At 45.0% G+C, this 14,923-nt stretch overlaps 1 protein-coding gene across 2 annotated transcripts in view; it reads right to left on the bottom strand.

The window, feature by feature from the left end:
- The window catches only part of LOC119436771 (tubulin alpha-1C chain), a 32,655-nt gene extending 25,208 nt beyond the window's left edge, over positions 1-7,447 (bottom strand). Inside the window, exons 1-2 of one of the 2 annotated variants that reach the window (XM_037703760.2) lie at positions 1,592-1,731; positions 1,105-1,222 (exon numbers count right to left, since the gene is read on the bottom strand). Coding sequence is in view for 1 of the 2 variants with exons in the window: in XM_037703761.2 (XP_037559689.1) it covers positions 7,193-7,195 (3 nt within the window). In the remaining variant the exon portion in view is untranslated. Of the gene's footprint in view, positions 1-1,104; positions 1,223-1,591; positions 1,732-7,192 lie in introns of those variants that run through there. The other variant, XM_037703761.2, reaches the window with a different exon arrangement.
- Positions 7,448-14,923: the final 7,476 nt, after the last annotated feature.

Here is a 14,923-nt window from a genome sequence, read left to right as displayed (position 1 = left end):
CATCCAATGCACTAAGGAATATAATTGTTAAAGGCCCCCTTCACCCAACCCACCCAAAATATTATTCACTGGCAGTTGTAGGCACTGTCCAGAAAGTTCTCCCACAAAACTTTTTTAAAGGGCAAAGTAGTAACGAAGATAAAAGCAATTGAAGTCAAAAGCAAATTGCCTGGACCAATTTCTAAAAGTGCCTTTCTTCTGTTTTCCTTTCACAGTTTTCTCTTGCGCTGTGTACTTAATGACGAGGACGGGAACAAAGAGGACAGCCATTGTTTTTGTTCCAATCTTCGTCATTAGGTACACTGTGCAAGAAGAAACTGAACAGCCCCCAACTAGTCCAATTCATTGCCCTTTTGAACTTCTTCTTTCTTCTTTTCTACCACGAGAAAATCTTATTCATTGTGATAGTGCAGCTCATTATCAAGCAAGAACTTAGATCAAGGGGCTGCGTGAGAAACTAACTCTTATGAACAACCAGATCAACTTGCTGATGAAAATTCTATCCACCCAGTGAAACTTGCTTTTCTGCTACTGAGTGTGCTGTAATCAGCATATGAAAATGTGGAACAGGCCGTCCCAAAGCCACTTTGTGAATAAGGAAGCACTACTTAGGCAGAAGGATGTGCCATTTCATCAAGTTCCTTTACGTGAAGATTAACCAGCAGGGGTATTCGAAAACAAGGCAGTGCTGAACCTAATGTTTCACTTTGTTAGCTGCGGCAGCCGAGGAAGGACTACTTGTGCAGGAAAATCGGCTGAGGGCATTTCACAGGGTATATTTAAGCAACGTAACGGCATCTTGATTATAGCACTCAACTGTATAAAATATTTATTACGCAAAAACAAGGCCACATGCAGGCAATTTTACTTTTTGAGGTTCCTTTGTATGATGGCTGCTATATGAAGCACAGACTGTTATGAATGTTTTACCCTAAATTTTAATTATGCTTTGACCAACTTAAGTCTAAAATGGAGTGTACAAGGTCACGCAACAATTGTTGCTGTTAGTTTTACAATGAATGTGTCAATACTGCTCTTACAAGGCTGACTTTACGGCTCCCTCCTATAGCATACGTCTACATGCTAACCAAAATAATGACTTACAGCTATATGGCTGCTGCGACCCACGTAGTCATCCTCCGCCCAACCAGCACAAGAGTCCCTGCATATGCAGTAATGCAGCAAATTGGGCTAGTTGGCCGGTGTTTGCTTGTGGTTTGACCTGCAAGAATAAAGGACGTGAGAAAGGCAGACAGACAAACACCGACTCGAAACTATTGGTATAATGGGGAAAATTATATATATATATATATATATATATATATATATATATATATTTGCAATCTAACTAGCACTAGTTTAAAAAAAAAAAAAAAAAAACCCAACCCACTGCCTTGTTCCAAAGGGGACGCTCATAGCATCCATCCATCTATCCCCCCACCATATTCCCCCCCTCCACCCTTAGTTGGCTGAACTTAGTTTTAAAAAATTACATAAACAAATGTAAGCTAACGGCGAATCGGTTAGTGAACCAGATTGCTCTACTTGCAACAGACACAGCAAACAAATAAAATAAAGGAAAGAAGCTTACCAAACTCTTTTTCCCGATGGCAGCAGGCAGCGACTCTTCGTGGTTGGCCTCCAACATTACAGGACAGATTGCGCTGTTTATCATTGCCTTCATGTGCAGGCATTAAAGATACATACGAAGCACCAAAGCGATTCCATTTTTCAGCAAATCACAGCGCCTTGAGAGCAGCAAGATGCTAGTACATGCTGTGCACCTCCAAAATATGCCACGGTTTCCTGCACACAAATAAATTTGTGTCGGCGCTAGTCCTCGCGGTGCCATCTAAAGGCATTTACATGTGGATGCTCCAACTTATCGCTCTAAATTTGCACGATTTAAGTGCTTTTTTTATTTTTAACCTAATTAAAACCTATTCCTTTTCAGAATGTTGCATTCTGTCCAAGATATTTGGCAAAAAAAAAAAAAAAAGTCCGTTGTGTGTTCTCTTTGCATTAGCAATTTACACATTTCCAGCTGCTGGAATCAGTTGAAACCACTAATCTCTATTATAAAAACGGCAGAAAGAAAGAAAAAGAGCCGGAATAATCAGGTACGAACTACAGTACAGAGCAGTCTAGGCCTGTATGGATGTGGTGCCCACCTATATAGGCTGGACCCAAACCATTCTGACCTATCACGGAGGGCTAGTGGCCGATTTGGAATAAAAAAAGATGGGAATAATTTTGCGTTAAACTGGCCATACATGCAGCTCTGACAACAAAATGGAAAATAAAAAAAAAGGTAATGCGGCTTGTTAATCCTAATGTTGACTTGTAATATGCTCAAGACAAGTATAAAATGGAGCACAAACATGGGACACAAGGACAGTAGTTAAGAACACAGTGCAACTACAAATGAAGCTTCACAGCTCATTTCTAGGATAGTATAGGAATAAACTATTTGTCCAACGGTTATTGCTGTTGGTGCCCGGGGCTAGGCTGCCAGGGGTCCATCACTGGAGGAAAATCTTCCGAAGTCCCCGGCAATGGCCCTGGGCCGTTGGACGGCCCACTCCTGGTCTTCAGGCGCCTCGCTGATGTATAATTTTATTATGCTTGCTGTCACACGCGGTCGCCACTCGTGGTGGAAATGAGTGTGCGATCAGCATTAGTAAAGCTTCCCTGCACTGAAAATGTACCGTGGCTACCATATTAAAAAGATCACAGGCTGAAATTTCGTATGGGCCTTGGCTAGCCCTAGCGCAAGCTGGGCGCACAAACTGTCATGCAATCGTGTATACAGCTGCTGTGCAGTAGCTTTTGAAAACACTGGCAAGTACGCACTGTTCATTCTTAGTAGTGGTACGGGTGGCACCAACTGTCTTGAGGAGAATGGAGGAAGGCAGTTTTCCATTGCAGAAAGAGCCTGCACGGTGCAAGACATAAGCTGCACTTTTAAAGACTATTTGCGCTGCTTCGATGAAAGTTTGCTTAATTAACTGTATATATGCTACTATGGCACAATTGGTCAATGGGAGCGCGGAAAACTGCAGCGTTCGGAAACAGATCTGGCATCACCTGAGCGACTAAGGATAATGGTGCCAACGTCGAAGATTAAGATTCTGAAGATGTCCCTTTTATTTTTTCTTTAATTTTATGCGCTCCCCGCAACACAGCACTTAGCGATAACATTACAGTTTTGTCCTTTACATGCTGCGATTGCTCACTCGAAATTTGGAGCCCTATTAAGTTCCTGTTATGCTGTGAGGTTTGTGACTGAAGCTACTTACTATGATTGCAAGTTTATCTTTCTGAACATTGCATATTCCTAACAAATAGTTTTGTACAGCTGAAGCTATCAGATTCATTTTTATGTGTGAAGTTCGCCGACTGCTTTACTAGAAAATGCATTACAGCATTAATATATACCTGTCAAGTGATCACATTCAGAACATGTATTTGCATACAGTCTGCATGAATGCAGTATATCCCTATGCTGTTCTTCAGGAGATCTGTGGCCAACATGTTTTACAAACATCATAAAGCACACGGACAAGTAATGCATGAATGAAACCACAGTGGCTCCGTGATTTGAATGTCTAGCTAAAAATATGAAATACTAACCCAGTTGCAGTTTTAAGCTCAGTGTAGCCATGACAGTTGGTTATGGTCTCCAATCTAACTATGACAATATAAATTTTAATAAAACATTATAAACACATTGCAGTGTTTCTCAACCATGTTATGATAAGCCACATGCTCCTTTTGGAGCTGATAGATGTGACCAGACACCCCTACAGGTGAGGAGACTAAAGCATTATACAGCCACAAATATATATAATTGTGCCTAGTATGTGCACATTAAGCGAGCTTGCTTGAATGGAAGAAATATCCTTCAAGGCTTATAATGCATTAAGTTGCTATTTCATTAATACATGGTGCAGTCTGCAGCCATAGTAGTATATACAATAGTATGTGCCATTTTATCTGATTAGGGGGCTGAACAGTTAGACAAGGGCTTCACATACACCAAAAGGCATGGCAACATCAGGCTGTTCATGATGGTCTTGGTAGTTGTGAACAACAAGGCTCATTTAATGCTATCCAGACTGCCCTACATCTTCCCAGGTGGCCTGAAGGCCAATGCAAAGGCCTTTATCAATATGGTGGGACACTATCAAACCTATGATTTATGATGTGAAATGTAAGCTACCATGTGTCCTGCTGAAGGGCTCTGTATCCTCCTATATGCACGAGTGATGGCAGGAGGCTACTTTAGGGCGCAAGGCAAAGCAATCTGAGGGGGATACTATGTTGCAACGAACCGATATGGGCTCGAGCCTAGTACACCGAGTCTAGTACACCGTAGTCCCAAGCATTACATGCATAGCGCATTGGGTCCACACAGTACACACCCTAGAGAAAATTCCAATAGAAAGTTCTATTGGTACTATACAAGGATGATAGGTCCGATAGCAAAACAGAGATTATCCCAACAAAAATTTCTGCCAGTCCTGTAGCTTGTACAGGACGATACAATGTTTAATAGAGAAATAAAATACTTTATTGGTCCCTATTGCAGCAAGAGAATTAGTGATATAAAGTTGTATTGGACAAAAGCTTTACAGGTTTCAGTAGATGTAATAGAAGTAGTGATCATGATGCAACTTGTACTGGTAGTATTGCTCGACAAGAAGCCAACCAAGCAGATACCAAATATCGAGAATGAAGGCACAGAAGGCTTCGCTTTAATAAATAAAAGGAATTATGTATGTTAAGCTGTATATCTGTTGCGTTGAGGATATTTAGGTGCCATTTGTTGTTTCAATGCGTAATTTTGTAGAGAACAGAGCTGGTTGTCATCACATCTGCAGCAGTTGTACAGATGGGCCTATATATAGGCCACGATTCGTTATACGAGTGCAGTCCTGTGTACGAGCTATTTGACAAGACGGCAGCAGAAACCCCGATCAACAAACACCGGGAGGATTGACCTAGAGAAAGCCTTGCTTTAAACTGAACAGTTAATGTACCTTCGTAGAACAAACTGCTTTGGGTACACAGTAATAGCTACACCAATACACTTGTAAGCTAATAGACCAATACAGGCAATCAGTTTGACCAGTGCATCAGGTCTATTTCATAATCCAGGGGCCGTATTCTGAAACGTTCGCCTAGGCGAAATTTCTTTTTTCGCTTTCAGGCGTGCGCCGATTGGCTGTTTCAGCAAAATTGGATGAGCTGATTGGGTGGTTGAGCCCGACGTCATTCAATTTGCTCAACCAGCCAATCAGCGCGCATGCTGATTTCGCCTAGGCGAACGTTTCAGAATACGGCCCCAGTAAGATGAACCCAATAAAATTTCTCTATTGGAATTTTTCTTGGGGACAAACAGCCACAGCCACGCGTAAGAACAACAAAACAATTTGTGCAAGTGGCAATCCGAAGCGTACATTTTCCAAAGCCGTTGTCGAAGCAGGGCGCTCCGCCGGGCGAGGCTTGAGTTACTGTAGGCGAGAATCTACATGGCGCTGGCATGTCGTGGCGCGCCGGACAATGCCGCGAGAAGCCCACCTTGCGCACCCACACACCGAGCACGGCGGGCAACTACATCCCGAAAAGGCGAGGGCTCCGCGGCGGCCGATCCCCGCCTTGCTCGCGCGGACCAGCGCAGGCTTGATGCGGTAAGAAGCTGCCAGAGTATTCGCGGCAATAGCAATAACTGCCGCCATCAGGAACTCTTCTACAGTCGCCCTAATTCTCTTGCAAACACACGCGCAAACACGCACACACACACACACACACACACACACAAAAAAAAAACGAACAAAACGGGTGCCGTCACCAGTGCCGACGACAGCACCGGCGTTTCGCATTCAGTTTCGGTTTCAGTTGACGAAAAACAAACAGAACCGAGGCTATTCTGTGTTATACGTCTTGCACTGACCGCGTACAAAGGTGCAAAGTGAGCTGCCGGCGGCGTTCTTGCGGCACGACAGGACGAACAAATTGCATTAGTGCGTTTAAAAATTGCATAAGCACCCTGGAAAGCGTCCACTTTTGCGCGAAATATATTAGTATTGCGACAAAATCTCATTGATTGTTTACTTTTCGCATAGCTAGGTGTATTCTCACTGCTGTGTTCGAGGCATATAAAGTTTAAAAAACGAAAAAGTGGCTTTTATTACTGTCGCCGGATATTCCGCTGGCACGTCCAGAGCACCTGCGCAGGATCTCCGGGGCATCGAAGGGGACAAAGCTGGAACCCATACAGGGCCGGTATTTTGTAGCGATGCCTTTCCGATGCTAATGCCTTTTCGCGCTTGGTCAGTGGTCAGAGCGACGGTCCGCTCACGTTATCAACGGGATCAGCCGGCCGTGAGCGGTGGATGATAAGACTAGTATAGAATAAAGCATAACGCATCGCTACAAAACACCGGCCCAGGTCCGTGGGTGTGGCCTGCCGAGGCCGGAGCGTGCCAAGGAGTGTTCGCATACCAACAGCCAATCTTGTACTACACCCCTAACACGCGCAGGTATCGGCGAGACCTAACCCACGGACACGTTGCTGCAACGTTATTACAAGCACGGTTCGGCTGCCGGCAAAATATCTGGCGACAGTAAAATGGCGGCGGCCGGTACAATATCCACACACACAAAAACCGTTTACGTGAAGGGGACCTGTATCGAGGTTCTCCCGCCTTTTTTTCATCCCCCCCTTAAGCGAGGGAGCCCATTTCGGCTTATTTGTGCTTGCGGATAGTCAATGCGGCCTGGCGGACAGACTGGGCGAGGCGGCCGCTTTCATCGTTGAAACTGGCAGTTCCCGCATGCAGCATCACATAAGCCCCGCAACTTGTGGCTGTACTAAGTTAACCTGAAAAGAAAGCTATGGCTCCCGCGCAGAATGACAGCTGCCCATCTAACACGAATGAGTGCTAGCGGTAGTAACGATCATGGCTCGAAAATTTCACCGTATCTGCCTCCTTCAGGGAGGAAAACAAGAATGAAGAAGTATACGCTCCCGCGCCGCGTTGCCGACGGAAAAGAGACAGCGGAAATTTCACACGACCGCGTACACAGATCCGAACCCCACGCCCTGCAGTGGTGAAGCCGATGCCTCTATGCGACGCCCGCAACGTAAAAGCATCGCTCGCGCCGCAGCCCCGCAGCTAGGACTCACCATGTCTGGTAGCGGTGGTAGCAGAGCAGTTCTTACTCCCCACTAAACAAAACGTGCTTTCTCACTGACGCGAGTGACACCAGTGAGTGAGCCTCGTCGCGCCGCCGACGCTCCCTTTATAGACGCGGTGGCCCACTGTCACGTGGGGGCAGAGTTGTACGGTTGTACCAGAGAACACCTACATACAACTCTATGCGTGGGGGACGCTGTTTTTGCTGGTTAATCCTAACTCCAAACGTTACAGAAGCAGCTCAGTTTCACAGCTACACCGGAAAACCTGTCTCGAGCGGTGGTCGATAGAACTAGTGGCGCTGCAGTCGCAACTTTCTTGACAGAGAGGGGTCGTCTGCTACACAGAGAGCGAGCGGTGCAGCTTCGCTGCCGCGCAGTTCCTTTGAGCAGCGATGCTTTGAGTTGTGAAATGTGCGTCGCCCGCTTTATTAGTCTCAGGTGCACTCCTGGGGTCTCAGTTTGCGGGTTACATGCACCATGAGGAAGCAGTTGTAAAGAAAATTTAATTCTCGCTCAGGGACAGGGGCGACCAGTGCATCATTGCCCAGTAGAGACTGCACGGTTCTGTCTTAGCGATCTCAGTTCAAAACAACAGCACAAAACAACAGTTTGTATCGGTTTTTCCGCTGCCCACACGAAGTCCTCAGACATGAATGCGTGATCAGTGGATGTGTCCACGCAAACAACAAACTAACGCCTAACACCACATAAACGCCTTTTCACCACATAAACACCACACATTCGCCTTGCGAATTCCACAGCCTGAGTCCCTTCGCACCACCAAGAGACTGGCGTCTCTCGGATGAGCCATGCGACAAGCGGTTTCAGTTAAACACATTAAGGAGATATATGTGTTTAGAGCGTATCAAGTCGCGCAAATGCACATTAATGAAAAAAGCCACGTAACGCCTTGCGAACGTTTTAATACACAAAGATACAATCAAGAAATCCTTTCCTGACGAAAGGTCGGTTGTGAAGACAAGACATAACATATATAAAAATTACACAATATATAACAATTTTTGAACGCAACTTATGACCATAATTATTGGCATAAAGCAATGTGACTCCACAACGCATTAGCTTATTTACTTGTCGAAACATGCCATATGTCACTGGTTTCATTTATTTGCCGGCGGCGGAATAAAGGATTATAAGTAATACATTATCAGGCGCTCAAATAAACAACCATATTAATAAAAAAAAAAAAAAAACACACAGCGATACCTCAATAGCGCGAAAGGACTTGAGAGCAAGGGGATTGCGTTATTGAGCAGCTAATACAGCATATGACGAATAAAAATTAATAAGGAAAATGCACAGCATAGACTAGGGAGTTTTACAAATAGCGCTACCAAGCGTATTTAGCGCTACCAAGCGTGTTTGCGTACCCAAAAGGCCTCACCCTGCTTACGCTGTTATGTAGCCCATTTTCGTTCCTTTGTATAACTTTTTGCATTGTTTTATAAGCCAGGTGGTTTGCTTTGACTTGTAAGTTGGCGCCTTTCTCTTTCCTATTAAAGACATCAGTTCGTTGTCTGATGTGATGGTTTCACTATCAATGAAAAAGTGTTCATTCGGGCACTTGATCTGGAAATGAAGTCGTCGGAAATCTTATTCAAATTGATTCTGTGGGAGAGTTCTCTGTGGGCGTGCAAAATTGCAAAATTGCCAGATGGTTCAAACGGGCTTGTCCATTCGTCGACCGCAAGTACGTTTTCAGTCGCCGAAGACAAGAAAAGGACCTCTCGGATGTTCTCGACGAGACCGGTATGTTCAACGCAATTTATTTAGCTTGGCTATTTCCGGCAAAAGGTTTCGCAGGTGTTCGCCTTTTCCCCCCGAAAACATGTGCACGATGTCCTCGAATGTGTATAATGGTGCCGTCTTTTGCTGGCTTACAATGTTGATCAGCATATCTCTGTACAAAATCAGGCGTCCTGGTTCAAGGTCGTCACCGCAGAACTTTGTTATATGTGCTTCGTCTTCCCTCCATATGGCAAGCTGCTCAATGTGTGACATATGCAGTCAGATATCAGGTGGATGTCTGTTGCTTTACGAAGGCAGCACGGTGTCGAGTGTATGCTTCGTAGAACCTCTGGCAGTACATGTCCTTCGCTGATGGGAACATGTGAGCTGAGGAACTTTCCTGATAGCGGCGTGGAGTTTTATTTCGCCTAGCAGCTGGAACTCATTGGTCCTCAACTCCTACTTTTCCTGCCTCTGCCATACATTTACGCGGGTCGTCCGCTCTATTTTGGAGGTAATCTGCGCGGGATTCAAGCTTGGGCAATATCTTCGCGTGCGCTGTCTCCCCGCGCGCCTAGTGTTATGTTTCCGCTCGTACATATGGTGGAAAGTATACGCTTCCTTCTCAGCGTCAGACTGGTTCTGGCGACGTGCCCGCTGCTGGCTTTGTCGTACGTGCTCATGCTGTGCTTGTCGCCGGTGCACATTGCGGCGTCCGCAGCCGCGGTAGAAGCGAACTCGACGTATGGTTTCTATTTCTCGTTTTATTGCGATAGTATTTGTATAGACACTCCAGGCAAATTTTCGCTGTCGCCGTCGCCGTGATGTCCCATATAAAGTTCAAACGCCATATGAATGAGCGACCCATACCCTGTGGGTGAGAGGAAAAGCACGTAACAGGGAATCGAAAAGGATGGCGGCTTGATGGGCATTATCTTCCCACGCACTCAATATTCGGGTTGGTTGGAGGTCACGTGATCAAACGCGGGCTTGGGAAGGAGAGTGCGCGTCTTCTCCTCTAGCCCTGCCGTATAGCTGCGAATGACTGCGCGGCTGACGCTTACGCGGCCCGCGTGCTGTATCTGATTGTTGGTAATCATTGGTGGGTGCAATGATAACGGGTGAGCAGGGATGGCTGCTATAGCTTCATGCGCGCTGTCTTCCTTCCCGGGAAGTCTTTCCGCGCCCCTGTATATAGTGTCCCAGATCGCGTAGTCTGAGAGACAGGGGTAATTGGAGATCACTGACAGAGGCCGTCCTGTAGTGTACATACAAATAGGCAGAGGATGATGATGAATCTAATTTTCGGAGTCGTGGTGAATTGCGCGGCGGTACGAACCGTTCGCCCCCGCTGTTCTTCATAATTCCAGCATTGTGACAGCGAGTGCTCGTGGTCATCTACTGCGATATTTACAGGTTTACATGGTCCGTGCATCACACGATGCTTGTTCCTTTAATTAGTAAGTAAATGTTTGCTACAATTTACTATTCATATGAGCGATATAACTAACGTACAGACGCGTGTAAGGGCCGCACTTTTTTGTCGCGACTTGGCAAGCCTTACATGGGACTGGACCAATTTATATAATTTTTCGAACTACGAGTACGAAATCTGCCGTAAACCTCCGCGATCACCTCCTCTCGCCATCTAGTAGCGACGCGCGAAAGTACGCTGCGCGGGAAAATTCTCTGTTGATCGAGTGCGGTCAGAATCAGCGCAACGAACGGGATTGCTTCTATAGGTTGGATTTTTTTAAATATTGACCGTCAAGTTTGGGGTGCGGCTTTTACGCGGACTCATATGGTAAGAATCGTTCTTCGTGTAATTGTCCTATGCTTCGTTATCACTATACCGCTTCGCCTTTCCGGCAAAAGTGCAGCGTCTTTATTATTATTATTATTATTATTATTATTATTATTATTATTATTATTATTATTATTATTATTATTATTATTATTGTGAGTCCGAGTATAAGCGCTGCTGCGCATGAGTGCTATTGTTTCTGATTTCGAGTGAATCCAGCTTGGCCTCATGTCGGTTACTGAGTGATTTATGTATACTTATGACCTATACGTGCAAGTGGCGAAATTTACATCCCTAATAAATGTTGTAAATTATTAAAAAAAGTTTTTCTTTCATGAGTCGTTAGCATTGCCTACTGGAAGAAGCAATACTGAGACACATATCATTCACGTGCATTTCACACGCCATTGATAAAAGACTCTGCCGAAGGGGTCCCTGAAGTCTGCAGGTTTTTTTCAGTGTCAAAAGCGCGCCAAGCAATTTGAAGCGAGGTGAACATACAGCAACAAATTCATTCCCTAGGCATAGGCTATCCCTACCATTAGAAATATTTGTTAATGGCTACCTCCTTCTCTTTAAAAATATAATAAACTTTGCCCTGTGTATATAGATTGAAAAAAAAATTTTTGCGTAGCTTGCACTGGAGGCGCAATGCTAAAGAGACAGCAGAGCTGATGGGCACCTAGCTAGTCCTGGCTTTTGGGCTAAGCTAAGCACTACCAAATCATCCCCAGCATTTCCCGGAATTTATTGATTATTGATTAATTATTAATTAGCTATTGATTGGTTATCGATTGGGTATCACAAGGTATTGGCCGCGTATTTGGGCTAGGCTAAGCAGTACCAAGTCATCCCCAGCATTTCTCGGAATTTATTGATTATTGATTAATTATTGATTAGCTATTGATTGGCTATCGATAACTGACCAAGCTTAAGTAGTCCCAACCATGCTTAGCTAGACTTAGGCTCAGCTTCGCTAGTTCACAGGGGTATGTGCCATTGCGCTTGGACCCTTTCTGCACTACCTCCAGGATCGGCCCACAGTTTTCTGTCTACGACAGACAGATTACGCTCGGCATAAACAGCTCCGCTGTTAATATATTGTGTCTGTGGATGGTGTTCAAAGTGGAAATTAAAAAAAAAATGTTGAAGTGAAAAAATATGGATGAGGTAGGCTGGGGCTTCTAATGCGCTTGTCTTCCTATAGTGTCACGATTTGCTGAAATAAAGCGGAAGTATGAATAAAAGCCGTGCACGTCCGCGCCAACAATGATGCAGTAAGCTTTTAGTCACAATAACATTTTAAGTGAAAAGGTAGAGGCAACTCGAAATAAACCTTAAATGATGTGGGCAACAGAACTCTCGTAAGGACACTTTAGGAGGGGAGGTAGGCTCTACTCACCCCCCGGAAAACATCGGAGGGGGCTCACGCCCCGGAGGCCCCCCGTAGTCGGCGCCTATAACGAAGAGCCGCACGAATTCTGCATAGCGAAATAGCCCTTCATCAGTTCTTCTAAACTAGAGTAGCATTTTTTTTTTACGAATCAGTATGCAGGTGCTGTTTGCAAATGAAATTCGCGCAGGGAGTTTTCTTTTACCATTAAATGCGTAATGAAAATGGCTTGGTCTGAAGGAATGTAAAATAGAATCGAATAAATATTGATATTCACACGACTAAACTCCCTGGCTCTATTTCCTTATTCGTATGGGGGCTATTTTAAGCGAGATATGTATGGTAATTTGGGTAGAGCTGTACACGTTTGCAATATAAATCAAGAATCATTCTTGCCAATAGAAATAAGCTCGTCTTTCTAAAAAAAAAGAGAAAATATTTCTTACCTTGTTCATGTCCAGGGATAGTTCAGTCCAGGGAATAGTCAACCGCGCCGGAGACACTGGAGACGAGTTGGACACCAGGGACAATCTGACTACTTATAACGATCTCGTTAAGGCATTTTACCTTAGTCGCCGAACCTTCCCCCCACCTCACCCCAAGTTCAGCCGGGCGCAGGCTACCACCCTGCGTCTGCTACAAACAAATACGTACCCTTCACCCGCCCGCCTCCACCTTATATTCCCTGAAGTTTACAGTACCCCCAACTGCCGGTGCTGTGGCACTCACCCGGCTACGCTTCCGCATATGGTGTGGTAGTGCCCAGCACAGTACACACACATTAACACCGCGACCCCCTCGTCGAGGTTGCGTGAGGCTCTGCGGAGCTCCGCCCTCGACGACCAAACCTGGGCGACCCAGCACGCCCGTGAGGCAGCGGCGAGGCAAGCCCTCGACGTCCCCTCATGGGAGGCTTAGGCCCGGCCATCTTAAAGTGCTGGTTCCGCAATAAATGTTTATTCCTCCTCCTCCTCCTCCTCCTCCTCCTCCTCCTCCTCCTCCTCCTCCTCCTCCTCCTCCTCCTCCCTTACCTTGTTCAATGGTCTACGATTAACTATATTATCTATGATGAGAGTAATAGCTTGTAGCATGCAAAATAATAGTTTGCACTCTTTATAGTCGTATACGTATATTTGAATGTAATGAATGCAATAGGGTAATTCTTAGGTCGCCCGCCTAAACCAGCAACGCCAAACTTTTACAGGAACATATAGCCTTAAATGAAACACGGCACTGCATCACAGCGCTCACAATACATGTAGCGTAGCGCAAGGTGCTTTTCCCTTTCTGGAGTATGCTGAGGAGCCAAGCTCTTGCTTGTCACAAGTAAGTGCAGGCGAGCAATGGATTAGCTTTATAATGCTATTCAGAAGTTCAAGTTTGTGCTGCTCACAAGCGAAGAGTCCAGAAGCCCTGAGCTGGAAAAAGGAAGAAAAAAATGGGAGGACGCTTAAGTTTCGCTTTTAAGAGTGAAACCCGATAGCATTCAAAGATCCCTGACTGCTTCTCACGCTTCCCGACAACCGTAATAGTTACCGGGAAACACTGGCAGCGAACGCTGCACGAAGGCGAGCTTTCTGGTAGAAACGCGGCCTCTTGCGTGGGGCGATCCCGGAGCAACCTCCTTGTCCCGGAGATATTGCGCAGTCGCGCCAAAAAATTGCATAATTTTCAGGTTTCCGTTTTTGTTTCGTACTTTTAATATTTCAGTCTGAGAAGATTTAACATAAAAGGCATGCGCTGTGGGTGTTTTTTTTTTGTCTTGTTTTTTTATTCAATACTGCGGACTCAAGGTCCAAGCAGGGTGGACAATACAAATACAAACAAAGCAGCAAAAGCCAAAACAAATAGCAACAAAAGACCAATACCGATGCAGGAAAAAATGGTAACTCTCAATCACTTGCCTCAGTAAGGCAATTCCAATCATGTATGGTCCTTGGAAAATAAGAAAATTAAAACAGGTCAGTGCGAGCAAAACATGGCGTCAGCGCATTTGTTGGTGGTGTCGGGTGGGCATGCTAGTTAAGGGTGATAAATACGGTGATAGATCTAGAGCTAGCTTGTTATTCAGAAGTTCGAAAAGAAATTGTAATCTAAATGTTTGCCTTCGTGCCTGTAAAAGTGATATGCCATTAGCTTCCATTAAATTAGAGGGCGAGTCTGACGCGGAAAATTTGTTATATATAAACCTTACAGCCTTTCTCTGAATACGCTCAAGACTATCAATGTTATGTTTAGTGTAAGGATCCCATGTAATGCACGCATATTCTAGTTTTGGTCGGACAAGAGCGGTGTAACAGAGAAGTTTAACATTAGTAGTAGCAGTTCTAAGTTTATGTTTCAGGACACATAGCTTGCGAAAGGCAGATGAGCAAACATTATCAATATGAAGATTCCAATGTAGGTTAAAAGTCAGTATCACACCGAGATATTTGTAGCTACTTGCTGTAATGGTAAAGACCCTAAGAAGTAAGTATATGAAAGTGGATTCTTTTTCCGAGTAACTGGAAGGCAGACGCATTTGCTTATGTTTAGTGACATTCCCCATTGTTTACACCATTCATGTATATTACCCAGACTAGTACTGAGGTCGTTGAAATCATTAGTGCAAATAATTTCCTTAAACAGGACGTTTTGTTTCATGACATTTGTGTGTGGATTGTCATCCCGGCCACGGCGGCCGCATTTCGATGGGGGCGAAATGCGAAAACACCCGTGTACTTAGATTTAGGTGCACGTTAAAGAACCCCAGGTGGTCAAAATTTCCGGAGTC

Source organism: Dermacentor silvarum, chromosome 1 (assembly GCF_013339745.2).
Source record: "Dermacentor silvarum isolate Dsil-2018 chromosome 1, BIME_Dsil_1.4, whole genome shotgun sequence".
NCBI classification, from domain to species: domain Eukaryota; kingdom Metazoa; phylum Arthropoda; class Arachnida; order Ixodida; family Ixodidae; genus Dermacentor; species Dermacentor silvarum.
The sequence above is the reverse complement of the archived record's forward strand: the minus strand, read 5'-3'. Positions and strand labels throughout refer to the sequence as shown.